The sequence below is a fragment of the Simochromis diagramma genome, unplaced genomic scaffold, assembly GCF_900408965.1.
Source record: "Simochromis diagramma unplaced genomic scaffold, fSimDia1.1 OVJJ01000618.1, whole genome shotgun sequence".
NCBI lineage: Eukaryota > Metazoa > Chordata > Actinopteri > Cichliformes > Cichlidae > Simochromis > Simochromis diagramma.
In genome coordinates, this window is record NW_024387423.1 from 1,850,217 (window position 1) to 1,872,294 (window position 22,078).

Sequence of the window (22,078 nt, forward strand, 5' to 3'; positions counted from 1 at the left end):
GATTGGAATGAGATGAGATTGGTTTTGTGCACTTAATGCATCAGTGATTTTCATGTTATGCCTGAATAACACAGCTTTTTGTATGTAAATTATTATCAATTTTTTTTTTGACATTACCAGTAATTTGGTCTTCTTGCCTACTTATTTGTCAGCATTTTCTCTTTATATCAAAAACATTTCATTGCAATGACTATTTGATTACCCTTAAAATAATTTTACGGGTTTTAAAGAAATTATTTAATTACCCATAAGTAAGTCTTTATTAAACCCCTTAACGCTTCACAGACTTGCCTATGTTATCCACACTTGGCCCCATTAAATACCACTTCAGCTTTATTTTAATCAGGCTGAACAGTCGGTCTCAAGACATTCAACTCGCTGACTGTAGCGTACCATCAAACTGACAGTGGGGAGCTCTCAAGCGAGACAAAACACCACAAGGGGGCAGTGATGTAACAAGGACGTGGAAAAGGTCAGAAAGAGTTTCTCATGAACAACAGTGAGAGCAGGGAGAGCAGAACAGGGAACACGGGGGTGATAACTGAAGGGAAAGGAATAAAGTTTGGGTTGGAGAGATGAATGAGGGAAAAAAGAAACGGCAAGAGCAAAGTCAAGTTATCAAATAAGAAAAAAAAAGAAAAGAAAGATGAAGGAGAAAAAAATATGAAGAATGGACAAAGTACAAAGGACCTCTATGGCATATATACAAATATTAAGACAGGAGGAAATAACACATAAGATTAAGGCCACGGAGTGACAAACAAAAGCAAGCTGCTCAAAAAAGAGAAAAACGGTCAAAGACGTCCCTGATATCAATCACACGTAAGCTAAAAATGCTTGGGATTCATTTACACACTCGTTTAAATACTACACACATGACTTTTCCACTTTTTAACAAACACTTCAGTTCAGGAAACTAAACTAGAAAAAAAAAAAAAAACCTTTATCTGGACAGTTTACTAAATATATCTGTCTGCCACCACTCTTTGAATAGTGATGCAGATAAACACAGATGTGAAACACACTCAAATGAGAACTATTGGCCTCCCAGAGAGCTGCCCCACTAAAACCACAGATCCCAGAGGGAGGCGCTCCGGTATCTTTTAAGTGACCCATTCTTTAAACTTACTTGGAGATATTTTTACTAAAGAAGATATTTGTCAGGAAATCACTGCAGAACAAGACTTCTGGGCTATTGCTTTCCACACAATCGTTGGTTTGACCTGCCGACGACAACATTTCGTCTGTGGTTAACTCACAGTTGTGTAGATTTGTTTGGTTAGTTGCCCCCTTAGCACTTCATTTACCACTGTACATAAAAAGACAACAAATAACAAGACTGAGTCAGAGCATATACTTTGCTAACAGGACACATGAAATCTAATTACACATTTCATAGTAACAATATCATTTACTTTTACTTTTCTATCACACATTTTGGATCATATTCCCATTTTATGTGTGTACAATAATCTTCCAGCACATATGTACACACGCTGGCCCGCCTGTCTGCCCTTACAGCCCATACTGAACTCCACAGTCTCTGCCTCATACTCATACTGGCTATGGGAGCTTGCAGAGGGCAAGCCACAAGGATGAAGAGCCTGATGACCAATGTAACACATGTGGCAATGCAAAAACACACACAAACATGAAAGTCTAGTATTTCTGAATAACTCGCAACCAAAATGCAGCCAATTTGAACTAAACTCACACTCACCCCACCCAGTGCTGTGTCATTCTGACAAAGCATGGCCAATAAACAGTTCAGTATAGTACAGTCACGCAAACACACAAAAGTGTAAAAATCTTTGGACGAAAAAAAAAGCGCGTTAGAGCTTGTCTATACTCTCACACAGTAATTGGTTTTTCTGTGACATTTTTGTGTGTTCACCTCAAAAGCTGCTAGTAATTACTCACATGGATTAAACTGGAGACCACAAACGGCCGTGATGCTGCGCTGTTTTCAAGTTCCAAGTGGTGTTTATTAAGCTGATGTTTCAGGACCAAATGTTCACTGTCCATAAAGTGTAGAATTTTAACTCTGTGACGGTCTGCTGCAGTGGTTTCACATTAGTCATCTTTCTGTGATCTCTGTTTATCATTTGTATACAGAGCTCAGAGTAACGTTTAGCATGATTCATAATAAATCACACAACAGGTTTGTCATAATTCACTCTGGATCTATTTAAAGGATTCAGGATCAGTTACGGTATTTGGTCCATATTCACAAAGAAAACTTATCAAGTAAATCTGAAACTCACTGCTGGACTTTTGACACAGATGGACCTACTACAGATGAGCTTAGAAGAAGGTTTAAATATGTAGTATGCAATGAAGCAGTGGTAATGGAGCGAGACTATCTAACCACTGTCTGTCCGACAACCGTCTCCAGCACCCCACTGCTCCTTCCCTCCCCTGGCAAGGATGACCCCGTGTTCACACCAAGATAAGTGCAGGGGGACTCATCCATGCCTCTGAAATGCCCCTCGACATCTCTGACACCCCAGTAGCTCTCTGTCAGACTACTTTGTGTCCACAGGTTCATCCTACCACCTATTGTGAAGGCACCAGCTCAGTAGATCTGTTGATTGTCAGGATAAGGCATCTTCTTTTTAACAAGGTCATTTCACCACAAATCCCTAGATTACATTAGATTACATTAAATTACACTGGATTTAGGTAAAAAGACAGATTATGGAAGCCTTAAAATTCTGAAATGAGAGACCACCTAAGAACTAATGGGCACCATGTAATGTACGGAGACCAAATATGAATCTCTTTTTGAAATAGTGTCTTTCTTGAACACCGGCTTAGTCTTTCTGGCTGTTTTGGTTTCCCTTTGGCTGCAGAGGAAGCTCCAGTGAAGGTTTGTGATAGCAGAAAAGCACTGGTGGCTGATAAGAGAGGTGTGAACAGCAGTGTAAGCAAGCCATTGCAGGGGGTTGGAATGATTGACCGTCAGAGGTTAGAGGGTTACAAGACAAGAGAAGTGGACATAACAGAACTGTGCCGTGCCAGAAATGAGCTGAATTGCATGTGCAGCGGATCAACTGTTACTGTTACGAAAAGAGCATTGCAAAAATTAGCATACTTAAAGACAATACGGTAGCCCACATCAATGATTTCTACACATATAAAGTTGCTAGTCACAGCTGGATATACTGAATATAGAATGAAAGAGTTTATTATTCAACAAAAGCACATCCACCAATCACAAACAGCACACTTGGTATACAGTTTTATAACTAGATAGAGCTTTTTTATGGCTGGGATAGGTGTAGTACATTCACTAAAGTACTAAAGTAAGTCTAAAAGACTACGATCGAAAAACATGTCTAGGGCCTGATGCAACACTTCATGCAATTCTACTTAATCAAAAATCCACCATGTGACTTGATAAGGTCCCTTTGCTGAACCTCCCCCATCTGCTACTTATCACACTGCCCCCGCCCCAAACACAGACACACGCGCATGCACACACACAGACAAAATGTGGACTGGTATGACCTCTGACACTTTAATCAACGGGCATTAAAGAGACTCTTAAACAAAACTGAAGCACTGCGCAGATTGGACTGACAGGGCGACTGGCTGGCTGGCTTAGAGGCTAAGTGGGATCCAGAAGCAGCGGCTCTGAAAGATCGTTGCCAACACTTTGGAGATTGCAGAGGTGGTGGGAGAGTGTTGGCCATTACAGGGTTTACAGATTAGCCTGGTTTATTAGTTCACTATAAGGATCTTCCACCCTTTAAGGTTTGTCACACGTCACTTTCCTGCCTTGTCCGTTTAGGCCCTGTCTAATAAAGGCAGGGTCTCTGTCAGTCAGACGCAGATGGAGGAGAAAGGGTGAGAGTGATTTAATGATCCTGTAATGTTGGAGAACATAACAAAGCCGCCAAAGCTCTATAACAAAAAACATCACAAATCTGTACACCCACTTGCGTAAGAAAAAACACAGAGACACACTGACCAAAGCACAATGGTTTTGTGCAGATTTTCACCACAGCGCTCAGTATTTGCACATGTCCACGCAGATAAAAGACTTTTCCTTTTGAATTTTAATGATTTGTAACAAGCGGTAAAGTGACAGCATGTGAAAAATATGCAAAGTGCACCAGGAGGACAATGGTGCAGTCACAAAGCATGGCAATTAATCAGAGGGAAAATGAGAATTAGATCAATGTGTTGATATAGCTAGAATAAAGGAGAAAAAGTCTATAACTTATTCTGAAAGAGGGTAATATTTCTGATTCATGTTAGAGCGTAATAGTGACCAAACCTCGGGTCAACTAACGGTTAGGCCACCTAAGGGATTTACAACAAATCCACAAGAAGTTACATTTCTCTTAAAATCTTGAAACGGTGCTGCTTTCCTGAAAATAAAAATAGCAAATAAGTTTTGTCCCCAGATACAGGCCAGGGAAAAAACACCCCCATCCACCTTTTGTGTCAAATCTCTGCTATAAAACAATGCCATCCTCACAAATACATTGTTTCTTTGAGGGCTTTTGATTTCAAATTGCTGGATGAAGTGTTGAATTTGTACTGTAGTGTGTTAGGGTTCGGCTTTGAAGTAACAAATCTTAAAAATATTAGCTAAAATGAAATGCATGTTATGAGTTGTTTTTATGTCATGTACAGTCTCCACATTACAAGCTGTGACAACATTAATGCTCCGCTGATCACAGACCCTCTGTTAGTATGTATAGATGCATTTATAATGGTGCTCTCCCCCCTTAAAACAATGACCAGCTAACACAGATTCAAACAATCTAGCTGGTCTCTGTCGAGAGATCATGCTCAGGAACTAGTTTATTTATCAAGCAACATTTTGAAATAAAGGCTCTCCTCTTATAAAAGCCTGCTTTGCATAAAGGAGGAGGTCACCCAATCTCTATTTGAAGAAATGCCCAGAACTTGAAACTGTATAAAAGTCGATGCGATACAGTGTGAACAACGGCAAGCTTGCAGAGATTCTATTACTTTCAACAAGCCAATGATTTGTTTATCAGAAATAATGATTTACAGTTTCCAAGATAACTCTTAGATATTACTTACTGAAAAAAACACCTGCTTTTATTTCCTGTCTTTAATAAGCACACAGTCATATCCAATTTTCAGTACGAGGTAACAGGCCTCCATGAATTCCGGCCTACTGCATGCAGCGCACCACACATGCAGCCAAGTCATCCATCTCTCCGTGTGTGGAGAAGCCGGCTGAATTTAGTGTCTGCACCTGGACAGGGATCTTCTGCTTGTCCAAAATCCAGGCCTCGCAGTGACACTTTAAAACAGAGCAGACTCATTCAGCAGTCAATCAGCAGTCTTCACTTCCTCTGCTCATGTTATCTGTCACAACCCCCTCTCCCCCTTCTCTGCTTAAATACACTCATCCGTTATCATTCTAGCTCTCTCTACTGTTTTGATATCACTAGCGTTGTGTCAACATTTCAGGAGGCTGTGGATTCATGAGATGAGATTTTCCATCAGCTTCAAAATCTCAGACAACACGTATGTTTATCTTAAAAAATATCTTAAATTTCATGAAAAACTCTACAGCAAAGCAGAAAATACCATGTAAAAATATCACGTGGTAATAAGCCTACACCTATAATGAGGGAGACCCAGTAAACTTACAAACATCTATACACTACATGCATACACAGGCAAAAACAGACCACAGGAGTGGGTTATATATAACTCACTGCATTCAAAATGTCCCCAGTTAGATAAATTTGCTGCCCTTTAGTAACTGGGAAGTTACACAGCTAATACACAGGACACTGACATGCTTATATTTAGGTGAACATATACATATATACATGAAACCAGTTTCACACTCAGATTGTATGACGCCAGTGTCAAAGGTCTGGTCTGTTTTCCCCCAGAAATACCAGAGAAGTAAGGGCTTAATAGTGCTGTCAACCATGGAACTGACAGAGGCCTAAAGCCCTGGAGCAAAGTCTCCACCTTGGCTGTATAGTTCAGCCACACAGAAGCAAAGATGTAGCCTGTAGGTTGGGTGTCAGGCCTCAATCTCAGCCCACACAGTTTATGCTGATACTACACACTGTGGGTACAGACTCACATTGGTCACAGCTTTCAAAACACGGCATCATATTTCATGGTAAATAGTTTTCATTATTAATTTTGGTAAAGAGTCTGTTACCAGGATGGTATGTCTGCATTTCTCTCTGTCTCTCACTCTTATTTTTCCTCTCACATAGGTGTAGAAAGCAAAACAGTGTCGATGGGTCATAATAAATGATAACCATTTGATTTTAGGTGGCTCTAATTAAGCCTTTATTATTTCACCCTGAAATAAGAGAGCTGTAATGGCCATTAAAAATGCTGATGGTGAGAATGAATGACAAAGACTGACACATGTGTTTGAAATATAGTTAAGAGGCTGCAAAATGGAAAGCCATTTCATGGGGAAAAAAATCAGCTGTCATCAGCATACAAGTAACTAAATTAAGGTCGTGACTGGACATGTGTGGGCCTATCTCTAAACTATATTATGTAATAACAATGGTAAAAACGGGCACAGAAGAGAAAATTAATAGGTGCTCAGAGTCAAAATGACAACTGGCAATAAAAGTTTAGTTGAGCTGGAGATGACCAGTCACAAGGCCTTGCCTGGCCTTCAGAAACAATAAGGCTCAAGTTACCAGGAGAGGCTGAGGGGCAAAGGGAGGAGGATGCTCTCTTCACCCACAACACCATAACTCTCACTGGGCCAGAGCCTCTGTCACTGGATGCTGCTCTGGTTGGAGCTCCCAGTAACCTTTTAAATCAGGTCCCACTGACAGCTTCCATTAACATTCCTGCCCAGCCTGGCAGGCAATTGAACAAAGGTTAAGTGGGGCAGAGCAGAGCATAGACTTTGGGGGTGGTGGTAAACTCTGGGACCAGGAACAGAAGAGCACATGGGTGCAGGACAGAAAAAGAGGAAAAAGCCACAAAGTGAGGGAGGGTAAAGATCAGAGATAGTGACGGAGACGGGGAGGGTACGGAGTGGAGAAAAAAAAACTACAACAGGGAAGGGATCTGGAACTGCTTTGTATTTGTGTGTAAAGTTCTGAATAGGTGCTTATTTAGGCTCTGTCAGAACTAGTTTCTACATAATGCCGTTCAACCAATTTCGAAATGTTTATACCTGATCCCAAAAGCCACACTCAAAGTTGAAGTGTTAAACTTAACAACATAAAGTGCAGGGAAGATATGGTGTTGATTAACCATGGAAATAAAAGTGAAAACAGTTTTTTCCAGACTGACATTCATGAACAAATGAATAAAAGCAACTGAAGAGAGTTCAAACCTGAAGCATACATTCTCACAACAGTTTCCAGGGAATTGGCCTAAGCATTTAAGGTCATATGTCTTGTATGTATAAGTGAAATATGAAATGAAATAGAAGAAACCTGCACAAAAATGAGAAAAGAAAAGGCACAGATCAATCAGTGGCTGACCCTCCCGTCCCAGGTCAGAGGTAGACAGCATGGGTCAAGTTGATATAAACCATACTTTGTGCATGCTGCCTCTAGCCATTATAGCATAGTGTACTGTGAAACAGTTACAAGGCGTTTGCCCATCATTAAAGGGGCGTGTGCATTAAATCATGTTTTGCCAGCTGAAAAAACCAGACACTCTTCAAAAGAGCCACCTGAGAACATTTGAGAACTCTTTGGGAGTGCAGTGGTTTTTATTAGCTATTTATTATGACACTGTGGTTGCTATGACACAAAATATACACAAAAGAGATGTGCTGGACGTACAAGAGTCTAACTTACTTCTGCTTAACTAGTGGACCCACAGCGAGCAAAATGTTCCTCCAAGTATTAGTTTCATATCAATATTGTGCTAGTTTGACACACTTATAAATACTCACAGAGCTGAGGCATTAACTTCTGCTGCAGCAAGAATAGCTGCTGCATTCCTGCAGCTAACAGGGAACTTGATAAACTAAACTATCCATTAATGTTAGGATGTGGCTGGTGTAGTGTATATCCTACCCTTTCTCCAGCTGGCTAAATAAATGTAATAGTGACAAGAAAAAAAAAAGAAAACATCAGTGCACAGCAGGCTGCTCAGCATCTCTTAATGCTGCTGGCATTTCTTTCTTGTAAAAATGTGACACTTGCATTACAAAAAGGACTAAAAATGTACACCTGCCTCGGTTTAAAAAAAAAGCAAAGAACCTTTTGGCACAGATGCCCCATAAAAAAAAAGAAACTCTGTTTTTGTTACTTACTGATGGCCTCTACACTAGTTCTGCCCAGTGAGGTGTATTAAAAATCACCACTAGTCTCTAGGAAAAGCTACTGGCAAAGAAAACTCTGGTGACACCCACACCCACAGACAGCTGGTCAGTGGAGGATCACTAGTACAAACACTAAAACATGCTCTTGTCATCTTTTATGCAGTTGAAAGGTGCAGAACATTACAGACTGCAGCTTTAAATCTTTAAATAATTTCAGCTGCCAATCATTCTGCTGGTCAAACCTGCATATACTTAGTCATCGCAGCATGACTGTTGGTTCTTTTATGGGAAATGACGCCAGTGATGTTCCTGTGTGGTCTGTGGGGGGACTTTGAAGACAAATGAGAGCTCTACATACAAAACAAGAAGAATTACAGAACTCTTAGGAGATAAATACGTGACGATACAATAAAGACTCTGAGAATCCATTTTTCAGTCTGTCTGTCACTGGAACAAATCACAATGGTTTTCAGTGACAGAAAGAAATATGCTTTGAACAACAGAAGACCAGGATATGTGGCAAACAAAACCTTGCAGAGTCCAATTTTCAACTTCCTTCTATTGCTCTCTAACAGATGATGCTGAAAAGTGCTCTTTGCCAGGAGCATTTATGAACAAAAGCCAGCCTAAAAAAACCCATCCTTGTAATTGGTACTATTGAGAGTGTTCTGTTTGTGTGAATAAGTGTGTGTGTGTGTGTGTAAGCATAAGCCAGTTGTATGGGAGAATTCAACATTAGTGAAGCTGGTGTGTGTCACATTCCATTCCTGACTGAGCCTCACTCAACCCACCCCCCCTGGTCTGGTTCCTACCGACTGATTCTGTTAATTACTTTGCCTTTTTTATTCTGAGAGAGCTGTGAGAAATGCCTCTCACCGCCACCGCTGTCCCACCCAGAACCCTACAACAACTATTAGCTTAATTACTTACATCTAACGTACTTCTCCAGTAATAATGTCCACATCAGCATCAAAGAGATTTCAAAGAACATCAGCTCCTACCCCTTCTTAACCCTATACACCACCTTCCTTTCAACTCCTTTTTTATCATCACTGCTGCCTGATGTGAGAATGTACCTTCTGCACTAATTTTTAATTTCCCTTGTATTCTTTGGAAGAGCTGATACTGCTGTGGTTCTGTGTGGTTAAGCTTTGCGCACTGTGCGCACACAGACTCATTTGGGCAACAGCATAGCCTGGGAAAGTTTGTGCGGAGCACATAAAATAGGGGAGTGGAGGCGGAGGAGTGCCGTGTTGGGGGAATGAGAGAAGAGGTGAGGAGAGGGCTTGGTACGAGGGAGGAGACGCGCCGCGGCAGCTCAGCTGTGTAGAAGCTAATGGGCTCTCATCCCCTTCCCACGACCACCACGTGTTTTCTGATGGGCACTCAAGCGGCGAGACACATATTGGTTTGGCTACTGACACAGAACTCCAGCCAGCTCGCTTCAGTACTGCTCTGCTCTGCCTATTCAGCATCTGTCTGAACTCTGGTTAGCCTGTATATGACTTTAGGACTGGCAGAGTATGAATCAGTAACCAGCCTCTAATAATGTGAGGAGGTAGTGGTTGATCTCACTTGCTGGAACAGCAATAATGAGAGATGAAAGACAGAAGTATGGCTCACAGACAGACAGTGACACTGATAAACTGAGTGGCGTGATGAACAGGGAGCCACCGCAAATTGATGTTTGTCTCTGTCAGCAAAGAGAAAGAAATTCTCCATTATGGGGCATCTACTAAACTACAGCCTCTCACATCAGCACATGTGAATATTTTATCATGAAGCATCACAAGGTTTAACCTTTAACATAAATTAAAAGATATCTTTGGCAGCTTTGGCAAGGATTATGCAACAAATTTTATGCACAGAAATGTATAAAGTAAATTGTAAATAGCTTGAAAGTTGAGGAAACCCTCTTAGTACCAGTATGATTAAAGCTAACTAATCCAAATGTGCGTAACTGAAGACAGTGTTCAGGCCCTCCACAGTCCGTCTGGACATTATCCCCTCTAATTTGTGAGAATAAAACTTCAAGCCCCTGATTAAGTGATCCAGGGTAGCCAATTGTTGTGACTGTACTGTGTGATGTTTGATCTGACTGTGTGGAATGTGGCGACCTTTGATCCAGTGACAACATTCAATTAGATAAGGTTAAGTAAATTGACCTCCTCCATCCCAGCTACTCAATCCAGAGCTGGATAAAGTGTAAACAGCTTGTATGCAACACAATGAACCAGAGTTTACAGTGAGTGTGCCCTGTTAACGCGTTGTAGTGTTGTTCTGCCTTTATAAACAGCAAAACAAAACTCCTTCGCCTTTCCTGCAGTGATCACTGGAGAGTCTCTCCCTATCTGCCTCTAAGGAGCTTAACTTGGAATTACTTGTTGTAATAACTCAATAATAAGAAAGCGTGTGTCACTGACAGACCTTAAAAATAAATGTAAATGTAAAATGAGTCAGGGAGCCCCGGGAATTACATTACACCCAGTAGCTGACAAGCTAAATCACCATGTTGCAGCTGTGGAGCAGAAAGCATCATCAGAAAAATGTGGGAAATTTAATTTCTTCATGTACTGACTTAACTTAATAGAACATAAAGCTCAGCACTAAATGCTTCTAAAAGTAGGCATTATCAAAATCCATGCAGTGTCATTGGAATGCTTTCACGAGTATACTGTTCATGCGCCTTACACAGGAGATTTACTTCCTTTTTTTTGCTATTTCAGTGTGGATCGCCAGAGTTCACCTAACAATCTGAATGAAGACATACAAAACGTAAAACGCTCACATCTATATTGTAAAACCTTTAGACATTTAAGATTTGTGACTTCAAGGAGGATCCACATTTATTATGTAGCCCCAAACACACAGGTAGTCACAAGGAAACACACCAAACATAAAGTTGAGTTCAAACTAGTACAGAAACATTACTACACTTTAGACTTCTGCCTTGTGCCCATGTTATTTCTAAGTGCTATAGACTTTTCATCTGGAAGTGACATTCACACTAATGTGATACGAGATCCTTTCACAGCCATTACAAGCAGTCATTACGCCTTTCCAGAGATCACGCTAATGAGACTGATTAGGTAATATTCTTTCCACTTTCACATGGTGAGAAGGGCTAATTGCTTATCTCCTTCCCTTTGACTCTACCTTACCTAGACAACAACCTTCAGAGGTAAAATAGCAGTGACCCACAATGACCTCTTTTCACACTTAGAGACTAAATCTTCTACAGCTTCAACCCCTTAACTAGGCAGAGAATAACTAACCATTATTATGACTGATTAATGTTATTTGTGTAACGGTAGCAGTGCTACATCTCATCTTTCCAAAATGTTATATTTCTCCTTTTATTCTATAATCTTTTATTTCAATTCTGTTACTTCACTGTTATTATAACAGAAGTTTCCTGAGTGTGTCATTTGCACTCATTTACTACGTGGTGTAAACACAATCCCATCTTCTGTTCATATTGAATCCTGAAGGGAAGATATAAAATACTCGCATTGGAGCTGTGATATCATTAGAGTGAGGACTAGCATCACTATCTTTAGCCTGAGTCACACTCCAACCCCACCCCATCTCTAGCCTTAGCCCTCATCTCTTTGTGCCCAATCTGTATGTTCGTCCCTCTGCCTCAGGCTTTAAGAACTGTGAGACTGGCCTAAATAGCCGAACACTTCACAGATGAACAGCTCCAGTAATGGGCTGTGATTGACCTCGACAGCCATCTCTGAGAGGATTCTCTGGGGTCTAATCTCCAGATTACCTGCCTTGCTACATACATACACAAAACATGATGAGAGTAGCTGCCTTGGTGATTAAACACACTATTGTGGAAGTCACTGGGTGCTTAAACAAACAAACACTTGGGATAACGTGTTTTGGTCGAGTTTCATGCCCTTGATTCTAAAATTGAATGGCAAGACTCATTTTAATTTGCATGAGGCAAAGCCCAATGAGTAAGTCCTGTTAAATTCTCATACTCCTTAGAATTGTATGAATGCACACTCCCAGACATTATCTGAAGTAGCTACTTGTCTCTTCATTTATTCACAGTCATCTCTTGTGAAATTTTGATCAGGTCCCAACAGCTGAAGAGCTGGTCACTTCATTTATGACATTTCCCTAGTAAATTGCTTTCTGAGGTTTCTCCCAAGCATGTACAATAAATGTATTTTTAGTACCATTTTGTCTACTGTAGATCTATCAGCCAGAAAAAGTTCAGGCAGCAGCTTAAAGCCATCAAGTTTCTGCCTGAAACCAAGCCAGACTGTTGATTTAACACTCTATGGAGTGAGTGAACACATGCAAAGGAGGGGAAAAGAGCATGATAGATGGACATATGAAAGTACGGCAGTCCTTTGAAAGATTGTAATGGAGGAGGCTACCAAGGGAGATCCCACTTCAGTTCACACCCCATCTACAGTGTCAGTGCAACCCATTCAAAGGCTATCATTTCAGTAAAGAGGCAAACATAGCATGTGTAGCAGTTTCTCTGCATTTGCACGTGCATGCACTGACCAGTGAGTATAATGGAATGCATTCATGTGCTCAAGTCGAACGGTCAGATCAAAGTCAGGTGGTGCTTCAGTGCCACCTGCTCTCATTAGTCTTTGGGTCTGCAGACTCGAGGTACTGTAGAACCCCACCTGTTTCTGACTGCTGTGGACAGGCCTCTCAGGACACTTACATAAATGGGCACAAATACACACCAACACTTATATATAGGTTTGCATGAAATGTCACTATAATGCATGCAACATATACGTAGTATCTGCTCTCCTATAATAAATATATAATAAATATGTTTAGACTTAATTCAGAATAAACTCTGAAGCAGTTTCTTCCCCCCATTTGTCTAATTTTAAAGCATTAATTGAGAAGAAAACAGCTTTAATAACTATTAGGGAACTAAGTGTGTTCAGTATTACAGCACTTTGGGAATTCGCACAGGATTAATTCCATGTAGCTTTCATTATTCCCTTCAATATGTTAAAATTGAGATTAAAGATCACTTTGTTCCTCTATTCTCCCTGCTCCCATGGTATGGTAAAGAGATCAAAACTGAAGGGCTTTATAGGGAACATCTTTAACATTTGCTCTGCTCTCAGTGTGCTTGATTAAATGTAACATTTTGAGATCCCAGAGTTCTGAGAAAAGCATAAATCATTGTCTCGCAGCTGCTGCCGTGCCTAGGGAAAACACATGCTATCCCTCACAGACTCACACTCTCCCTCTCTCTTCTACAATCATAAAACTCACTCGAGCCATTGGTCCCTCCCTCCTCTGCTGAAATCACAATGGTAAAGTGAGTGTGTGTTTGGGGTGGGGGACACCTGCAGGCTGCTGCTTGCCCCACGGTTCAGCATAAACCCCAGCTCCTCACACGCCCTCTAGCCCTTTACTCTTGCACACTAGCCCCATCCAAGGCCCCTTAGTCCTTCCCATCCATCAGTGATGACAGACCCAAGACTGAGCCAAAAGCACATAGTCAGCCAGCCAGCCAGCCACTGTCCAGGGATCAAAATGATCAAACTGTCTCTTGAGTACCAGTGATAATTTACACTCAAAGTAGCACTAGAGGTCACTGTGAATGACATGGCCAAGGATTTCTGGTCCCAGTCACTAAAGGCACTGCTCTACTCTTATTAAATTCAAAAATAATTTATAGATCTAATACCAGAGGCATCCATTCCAATGCATGCTGGTGAATGATGACATGTCCCTGGCTCTCAACTAGGCCCATGTGGAAGAAAAACCTATGCCCTTCTGATCCTGTCCGCCAACCTGGATTGCTGTCTGCTGTGACTTAAAAGCAGCTACCTCACTTGCACCACAAGTCTGACTCTTCGCCCTGCAGACTTGCATGTTTCCATTGTTGATTTATTACAATAGTTTATCTTTTATTTATTTAATTAAAAAGTGGCGCTGATATATTTTGTTATTCATGTCTCATAATGCTTTTAAAGTTTTGTTATTTCAGAAGAAAAGAGCATGAAAAGGATATTGTGGCTATCTGGGTCGACTAATCAACTTGGAGAAAGCCTGTGGGACCGTCATGTTGTAATCTAAAGGGTTAATGGCGAGAAATAAAATTACTCGACCCTTTTGGATCCATAAAAGAGGACACTTCAAAGCAGAGCTGCTTAGTTCTTCTGCGTAAAAACCCACGCCTTTAATTGTGCTTAATTTATTAGAATGTTCCAACCTCAGCTCTGTTAAATAAAAACACATTATTCCCGATCTGCAGGAGTTCTACAAGTGTACAGGGACTCCCTCCAACCGCCGACCATAGCCACCCAACCCACCCTCTTCATTTTCTAAGTAAATTGGAATTTTGTTTTAGTTCACTGGTAAACAATTAGACAGAAAACAGATGTCACTGGCCATATTTAAAAGCTACTCATCTCCTTAGATTAACTTTGTATAAAAGAGTTATAAGGAGTGAGAGAAAGAATGAGACAATTAAACGTGTCAAAGCTTTCATTAAAATACTGGACTACAAATAATTCAAATAAAACAATATATCAAAACAACCTATTTATCTTTACTTTAACACTGAAAATGAACATTTCCCAACATCCCCCCTGGAGATATGAGCCTTTCCGAGCCTTGAGAAATTAGAAGGTGCATGGCATTGAGGAAATGGCTTCTGGGATGAATTAAAGGATCTATAAGGAAAGTGCTGTTGATTTTCAGAGCCTGTCACAAGCTCTAAGAAATGAGACAATGCAGAGATCACTCATACATAAAGGGGCAGAGGCAAAATACGAAAAAGCAAGACTTCTCTTGACTTATAATCAACCGCAGTCAATCAAATAAAGGTATATGAATGTATATATATTTAAACACTTCACTGACTACACACTGGTAGCTTAATGGCAATTCCCCCCATTCCCCCCCTCCCCCGTTATGCTTTGAGAACTGGGCAGGAATCGCTCATAACTCTGCTGTGTTTTCCACTGCATCCTACTGTCAGGAGTCAGCTTTTCTCCCTACCCTGGTCGTATACTCAGTGTATAATGATCACACTTTAGGAATTTGGTAAATGGACTCAGCAGAACCACATGGGAAGAATAAAGTGTGTTTGATGCCAAGACCAAGTGCTCCAACAACTGAGGAATGTCATGATCACAAAATGTTGAACCTCTGAGCTAGCCCTGTGGGAGCAAAGTGTCCAGCCTATTTAGAGCAGTGCCACACCACCTTTCATCTCTTGCTGAATGAGGCGTTGCATCCATCATTCTATTAACATTGCTATAACAGGCTCCTAGTCACCCTCTGGATGACAGCAGGGACATGGGACATGTGGGCTAACCAAAGGCTTTGATGTAAGCCTGACCACCATACAAAACACAGAGCTTTAAGAGACACCCCAAAACCCTGTGTACACACACAAGTGTTATCCTCAGCAGCATGTTAGGAAAAATACAGAGAATGAGAAAAACGTTCCACGTGTGGTAAAGTTGTTACCTTACAGTCACACGCTGCTGACCCCCAGCTTTTACTACACATTTGATTATTAGATCAATTAGATGTCTAGGGCATTAATCGTTTCAATATTCCAAAAACAAAAGTGATTGATCTGAGACTGAAATGCACAAGGGGCGAAATACAGCTCTATCTTTGGTAGCACACACACACACACACACACACACACACACACACACACGTTGTGATTCTCGTTATCAAAGGGGTGAAAGCTATTTGCAAATATGGCACATATCACAGCTGATTTGTGGCTTTTCTCCGTCATTTAGACACATGTGAGTGACACATATTTATATAAGTAATATGAAGGTAAACATGCCCCAAGTCTGAATGGCAGCCAGTTAACTGACTGATGAATCCCACACTGTTAAATATCGTATGTCCGAAAAGAGACAATAGAGACGTTCAGACAGTGAGAAAAAAAAAAAAGAAGAGCGATCTGAACTCAAAAGACAGGGGGGAAAAAAAGAAGAGAGGCAGTGATGAGAAGTAGCACAGACCTGCACTGCTCCACATCTGCTGGAGATATATTCAGTTCTTCTGGGAGTCAGCCCCCCCACCTCCTTTTACCTTCATCTCCTTTCGCTCTCCCACTCTCTTTGCTTCCTTTTGGTCTTCTGGTTTGTGTTCAGATCAGGTTTTAATATTCAAAAATATGTACTGCCTTTATGAGCCATGCTTTACTGAAATAATATGGTCTCTAAATCACAGTAATGGTTTGAGGCCGTGGACTAAACAGAGTTTACCAGAGCTCCTAAAAGTATCTATCTACTACATGTCTGAGTGATCATGTACGTAATCGATGAAAGAACATCTCGTCGGAAACACTGATTTTAAAAATCTGCCTTTCTGTCGCTGTAACATTCAGGAAATGTATTCAGTGACTGTCCTCACATTTATCAAACCATTACCTCTCTAAGAAATGTCAGCCTGCCTTTTATTTGCAATTTACAGCAGTGTCCTGGCACTTGGTTTACTAGAAATGGGACAGTAAATGATAGAGTGAAATTTAAAGAGCAATACAGTGCCTGGTTAGGGATGACCTCCAAAATCTACTGTCTCTAAACAATACTTTTCTTCTTACTTTCCTGCACCCTTAGCTACAACTGCATCTTCTTCTCACAGTTTAAACTACCTGAGGAGAGCTCTATACACACCTCAAAGCTGACATGTTTAAGGCCTGAGCCCTGATATGATTCAGGAGTTGGCGGTTTGCACAAATCAAGGCTACACAATGAATCTCTGTAGTCCGGTATTAAAAGTAATGTACAACTGTGACTCTGAAGACAACTCTGAAAACAAATGGAGCTGTATTGTTTTACCTTGTCACCCCAGGCTTCTCCTGTATCTGATCTTGGGATCTGATCTTGGGAGAGGGTTGCAGGAAAACAGCCCAGAATGTACTTTAAGGCCCCTACTGTGGGCTTTTAGAAACTTGGGAGTGGCTAAAGGCCATGACATAGTAGAGACTGTCCCATACTTCGAGAGGTATCAGTTTTTCTCGGGAAGAACGTTTTTTTAAGTTGACGGTATGAAGAATATTAATAACACACTAATATCCATGGTCATATCTATTTCTAGAAGCTCATACAGAAAAATGAGGGCATCCTTGGCGACATGTACAGATGTGATGATTAATATCCTACTTACTAAATCAAGCACTGCAGCACTTTAAATTTTGGAATTGGTTTGCATTTTTAGCTCTTTGGAAAGGCTACTGAATAATCCCACTCCCTCTCTCAAAAGGCACATGCATGCACCCACACGCCCTCACAATGACACAGGAAACATAATCTGTGGTCTAGGGATGCAATCAAAACTGCAACCTGACATCAGAGCAGCCGTCAACAGCAATCCTCAAGTGGTTAGCTGTTGTTAGCCAGCTCAGCCCAGTGCTGACAGAGACTAACTGCTGTTTAGAGAAATCACACTGCCTGAAAAGAGATGCAGGGCTGCCAACCCTGCTTCAAGGATAGAAGAGTGGGAAACACTTATCGGCTTTACTAAACAAATAACTGAAAGGGGGCACTACATGACATTATGAGAGGAAGGAAAATATGACAACCTAAACAAATGGAGACTCCTGAATTAGATCACCAATAGTGCAGATATAATCAGTGCCTGTAACAAACCCAAACACCAAAACCACAACCAGAAAATGAACTAAAACCTGATTTATAAATGAAGGGTGGGGTGGGGTGGAGAGGAGCGGAGAGGAGAAAAGAGGGTAATCCATACATTTAAAACACTTATACCTGAGTTCCTGCAATCATCTCCTTGCTGAGGGACCTGAATAGAAAATGCCAGCAGGTCAGGGGCCAGCAAAGATTCAGGCTTGCGAATCTCATTAAGCCAGCGGCTCATATGTAGTTCTTTAGTGTCAGATGGACCCTGAATCAGAGGAACCAACTTCTCCTTCACTCCCTCTCCTGAACCTGAAAGACAAGAGTAATAGTTTGTAATATTTTACAAACTCTCCACTTCTCCAAATCAAGCTATAATGACTCCCATAAATTGGAAAGCATTTCTGAAATAGGAATGACCAAATGTACACATAAAATAAAACATTTGTAAATGTTTCATGTGTTAAAGACAGCCCTTTATTTGAACTTCCTTGTGATTCACCTTGAAGTAACTGCAACAGCACTATTTGGTTGCTATACAGAAGGCAAAAGGCCTAATAACGAATTATGAATTATTATTATGACCACTCCTATGCACCAGTAAAGCCATGTTTTGTTAATTTTTCACTTTAGTTGAAGAGCTCATAGTCCAAAAGAACAACTTTGCCCTCCATCGTCATTTTCACTCCTTATGTGCACATATTTTTGTGACTCTACAATAAATGGTCATTTTAAAATAAGGGCATTAACTGCACATGGTTTGCTTGTATTTCTATATTGACAGCTGCAATAGATCTACTAATCTGACCCACATCATGTGCAGCTTGACCTTGTGAACTCTGTGCTATGACACTAGCTCCAATAACATCCTTGCCATCAAAGACATGGCCACAGCCCAATGACAGCGCCCCAGGAGAAAACAGCAACTGAATCACATAGCTGGATAGAAATCAACATAAAGACTGAGCAGAAAAACGAGAGGGAGCAAGACAGAGTAGAGTGTGTAAAAGCATAAGTTAAAGAAAGTAAAAGAAGAGTCTAGTCTGTCTCACTCTTTCCCTCCTACACAGGCAGTAAAGTTTTAACAGGGCACAGCTGCACACACCTGGGGTCCTGGCGCACACTTTTACAGCTCCCACGGTTCCTGAGGCACATTTCACCGTCGCACGGCTGCAGAACTTCAGCTCCAGGTTTTGGACCGAGCCTTCGAGAGTCGGTGACGGGCCTGGATATTTCACACCTAATAAAAAAAGTGAAAAAAAGTGAAAATGAACTGCAGTCCGGCAGATTTAAGCACCGCTTCTGTGACTTAGTTAAACACCTGATTGGCCTTTAATTGTTCTTGACCAGCTAGTTGCTCTTAAACACAGAAATCAAGAAAAGGTGTCCTCTGTTTTCAACAGTATTACTGATAGCGCATGTCTTTGACATATAATCTGAATTAAAATACATTTGCATATTAAGGTCAGCTATAAACCACGACAAACGACACTGGGCAATTTTTCTAAAATACATGATGCACCTTCTCAGTTTTAAAGTTTACGCCAGTCCATACTTAAAGTTATTATTTTCTTTAATGTTATATCTTCTTGTGAGTACAAGTGGACAGGGTCTGAAAATTTATAGAGGTTATCTTTGTTTATTATTGGAATTTTTGTTTCCTGTGAAAACTTTTAGATCATTTTGGATACAAGACAGTCTGAAATCACACCCACACTGTTACGCCTAAAAATCATGATAAAAAGAGATCTAATTAACTTGTTGTGAGTAATCGTTTATTTCCAAAACAATATTCCATGTAGTCACGCTTGTATTCAGCTTAGTGTCAAGTACAGCTCACTTCACACCAGCATTACATCACAGGAGCCTCAAGTGTTCCTCACTCTATGATTACTTCTCTTAATGGCAGCCTAGTGTGGAAGAACCTCCTGTCTTCCATCTTTCCGAAATGAAACTGTTTGCAATGTGACAAGGAATTACATATTCTCTATTATATGTCAGTGTTATTTCTATGGTGAGAGGCTATTTCAAACACATAACAGGAGAAGCAGGGAGACATAGCTGGATGACTAAAAGATACTGTGGAGTTAAGGAAGTTATGTGCCAAACCGCCTGTTGAGAGAGGAGAGGAGGATCCATTCATCACATGCTACATTCTTCCAGTAAGCTGGAACTGTCCAAGGGAATCACATTTAATTCTTGCATCACCTGTTCCAATAAGGCTTTCCTTCTCAAATAATCCTCTCATACAGCGATTGTGCTTTATTTCCTACAAGTGTCCACAGCACTTTTTCAGTCGAGTTTACAACTTACTGGGGCTTTTTCTGTCGTGTGTTGGCCAAGGGACGGTAAAGTCACTGAGCAAACGGCAAAAAAGGTTCAATATCAACATAAATAAACTCAAGTTTAGCATACAAAACACTTTCTACTGCAAATCTCACACACACACACACACACACACACACACGTACATACAAGCGCTTCATTCTATGCAAAAGCACTTTTAACTTAATGTTCACTCACACCAATGGATGCTTGAAGGGCAACTCGAGGTTTGGTAACTTGCCTCTACTGAATCATCCCTTTGCAAATATGCAAACTTATGTCTAGATTTGGTCACTTACTCAGCCCAGGACGAATACAAGCTTAGATAAGTGTAGGACGAGCTCTACTTCCTGAGCCACTCTACTAGTTTTATCCTCTCAAACTCTTTTGTATACACACAGATATTATATAACAAATTTCCTTCTTACACAGGTGATTGAAAAATCTAAACACTGTATAACCAGTGCTAAATTGGATGGGCTTTACACCAACATAGCACACAGTATTTTTCTGATCAACTAAAAATTCAAATGTAGTTTCACCGTAAATCAGCAGTGTGAAGTAGGGCATGTTTGAGTAGTCACACACATAGCACACTTAACCGGGGGAATTATTGAAAATTGCTAAAAAACTCTAACCACTGACTTCCCTCCTCTCTCTCTCTCTCAGACAAATTGCCCATCAACCTCTTCACCTGCTGTCTAAGAGGCCCTCCGTGAGACCAGATGGAAGATGGTTATGTTAATAACCCTCCTTCTGTCTCTCTGTCTCCCACTTAATATATCTGCAGGTCAAACAGAGCAGTGCTGTACAACCACTCTGTGCATTTAGCTGCCTTATTCTGTTTAGGCTGAGGCTGTAATACTGGCAACCAGTAATATATATCTTTGTCTTGGAGCCACTTTCTATTTACACTGCAGTACAGTTTGACAAACGTATAATATATATATATATATAATATATATATATATATATATCTATATATATCTATCTATCTATATATATATCTATATATATCTATATCTCTCTATATATATATATATATCTATATATATCTATATATACTATATATATATATTCTATATATATACATACATACATATATATATATATATATATATATATATATATATATATATATATATATATATATAGTTCTTTTAAGTAGATGGTAATGCCCAATGTAAACCTTGTAAAATAAAACAACACCGCTCTCAAAATCTTCAGCATGCTCTATTGCAAACTAATGGCATCCAAATGATGAGCGTGATTTTGCTCTTTATACGGTTTCTTTCCCACTCCTAATTTTAACCTAAGAATCAGCAGAGCTGCAGAGTCGGCACCTTAATTATCAACCAAACACTAATCAGTGAGTCTGTGCTCCACACAACCAAGGGGGTGTCCCAAGTACACAATTTCAGTAATCTTATCTTCTATCTTTCTATATGTTTTTTTAAACCAGGGAAGCAACTTTGGTCTTCAAAGAATGTATGTGAAAATTCCCATAGATTTATGTTCATATGGATATGCGTGTATATACATGAAACACTGATTTCTAGATTAGTTCATGTGGCCAAGGACCAGAGGGAAATGACTAAAAGTGATATATGTACTACATAAAGTTAGGTTCACTTCTCCCACTAGAAACAATATAGTATAGTATAATATGTATTTGTCATAAAAACATTGCCCAAGACATTTGGCTTTATCACTGAGTGTATCTGAGTAAACCTAAAAACACACGACCCATCTACCCTGAAAGAGTAGCCTATTCATGGAGAATGAATAACCAGACTCGGTGACCATTTGGCCTTTTTCAACACAGCACTAAAAGAAAAATGACATCAACAATGATGAGTTGCCC

At 40.3% G+C, this 22,078-nt stretch overlaps 1 protein-coding gene across 6 annotated transcripts in view; it reads right to left on the reverse strand.

Annotated features, from left to right (window-relative positions):
* LOC120722020 (vacuolar protein sorting-associated protein 13B-like) overlaps positions 1-22,078 on the reverse strand; it is a 296,860-nt gene that overhangs the window by 191,987 nt on the left and 82,795 nt on the right. For 5 of the 6 annotated variants that reach the window (XR_005693317.1, XM_040012723.1, XM_040012725.1 and 2 more), the window contains 2 exons: positions 18,995-19,129; positions 18,022-18,201 (listed from right to left, as the gene is read on the reverse strand). Coding sequence is in view for 5 of the 6 variants with exons in the window: in XM_040012723.1 (XP_039868657.1) it covers positions 18,022-18,201; positions 18,995-19,129 (315 nt within the window). In the remaining variant the exon portion in view is untranslated. Of the gene's footprint in view, positions 1-4,910; positions 5,288-18,021; positions 18,202-18,994; positions 19,130-22,078 lie in introns of those variants that run through there. The other variant, XM_040012727.1, reaches the window with a different exon arrangement.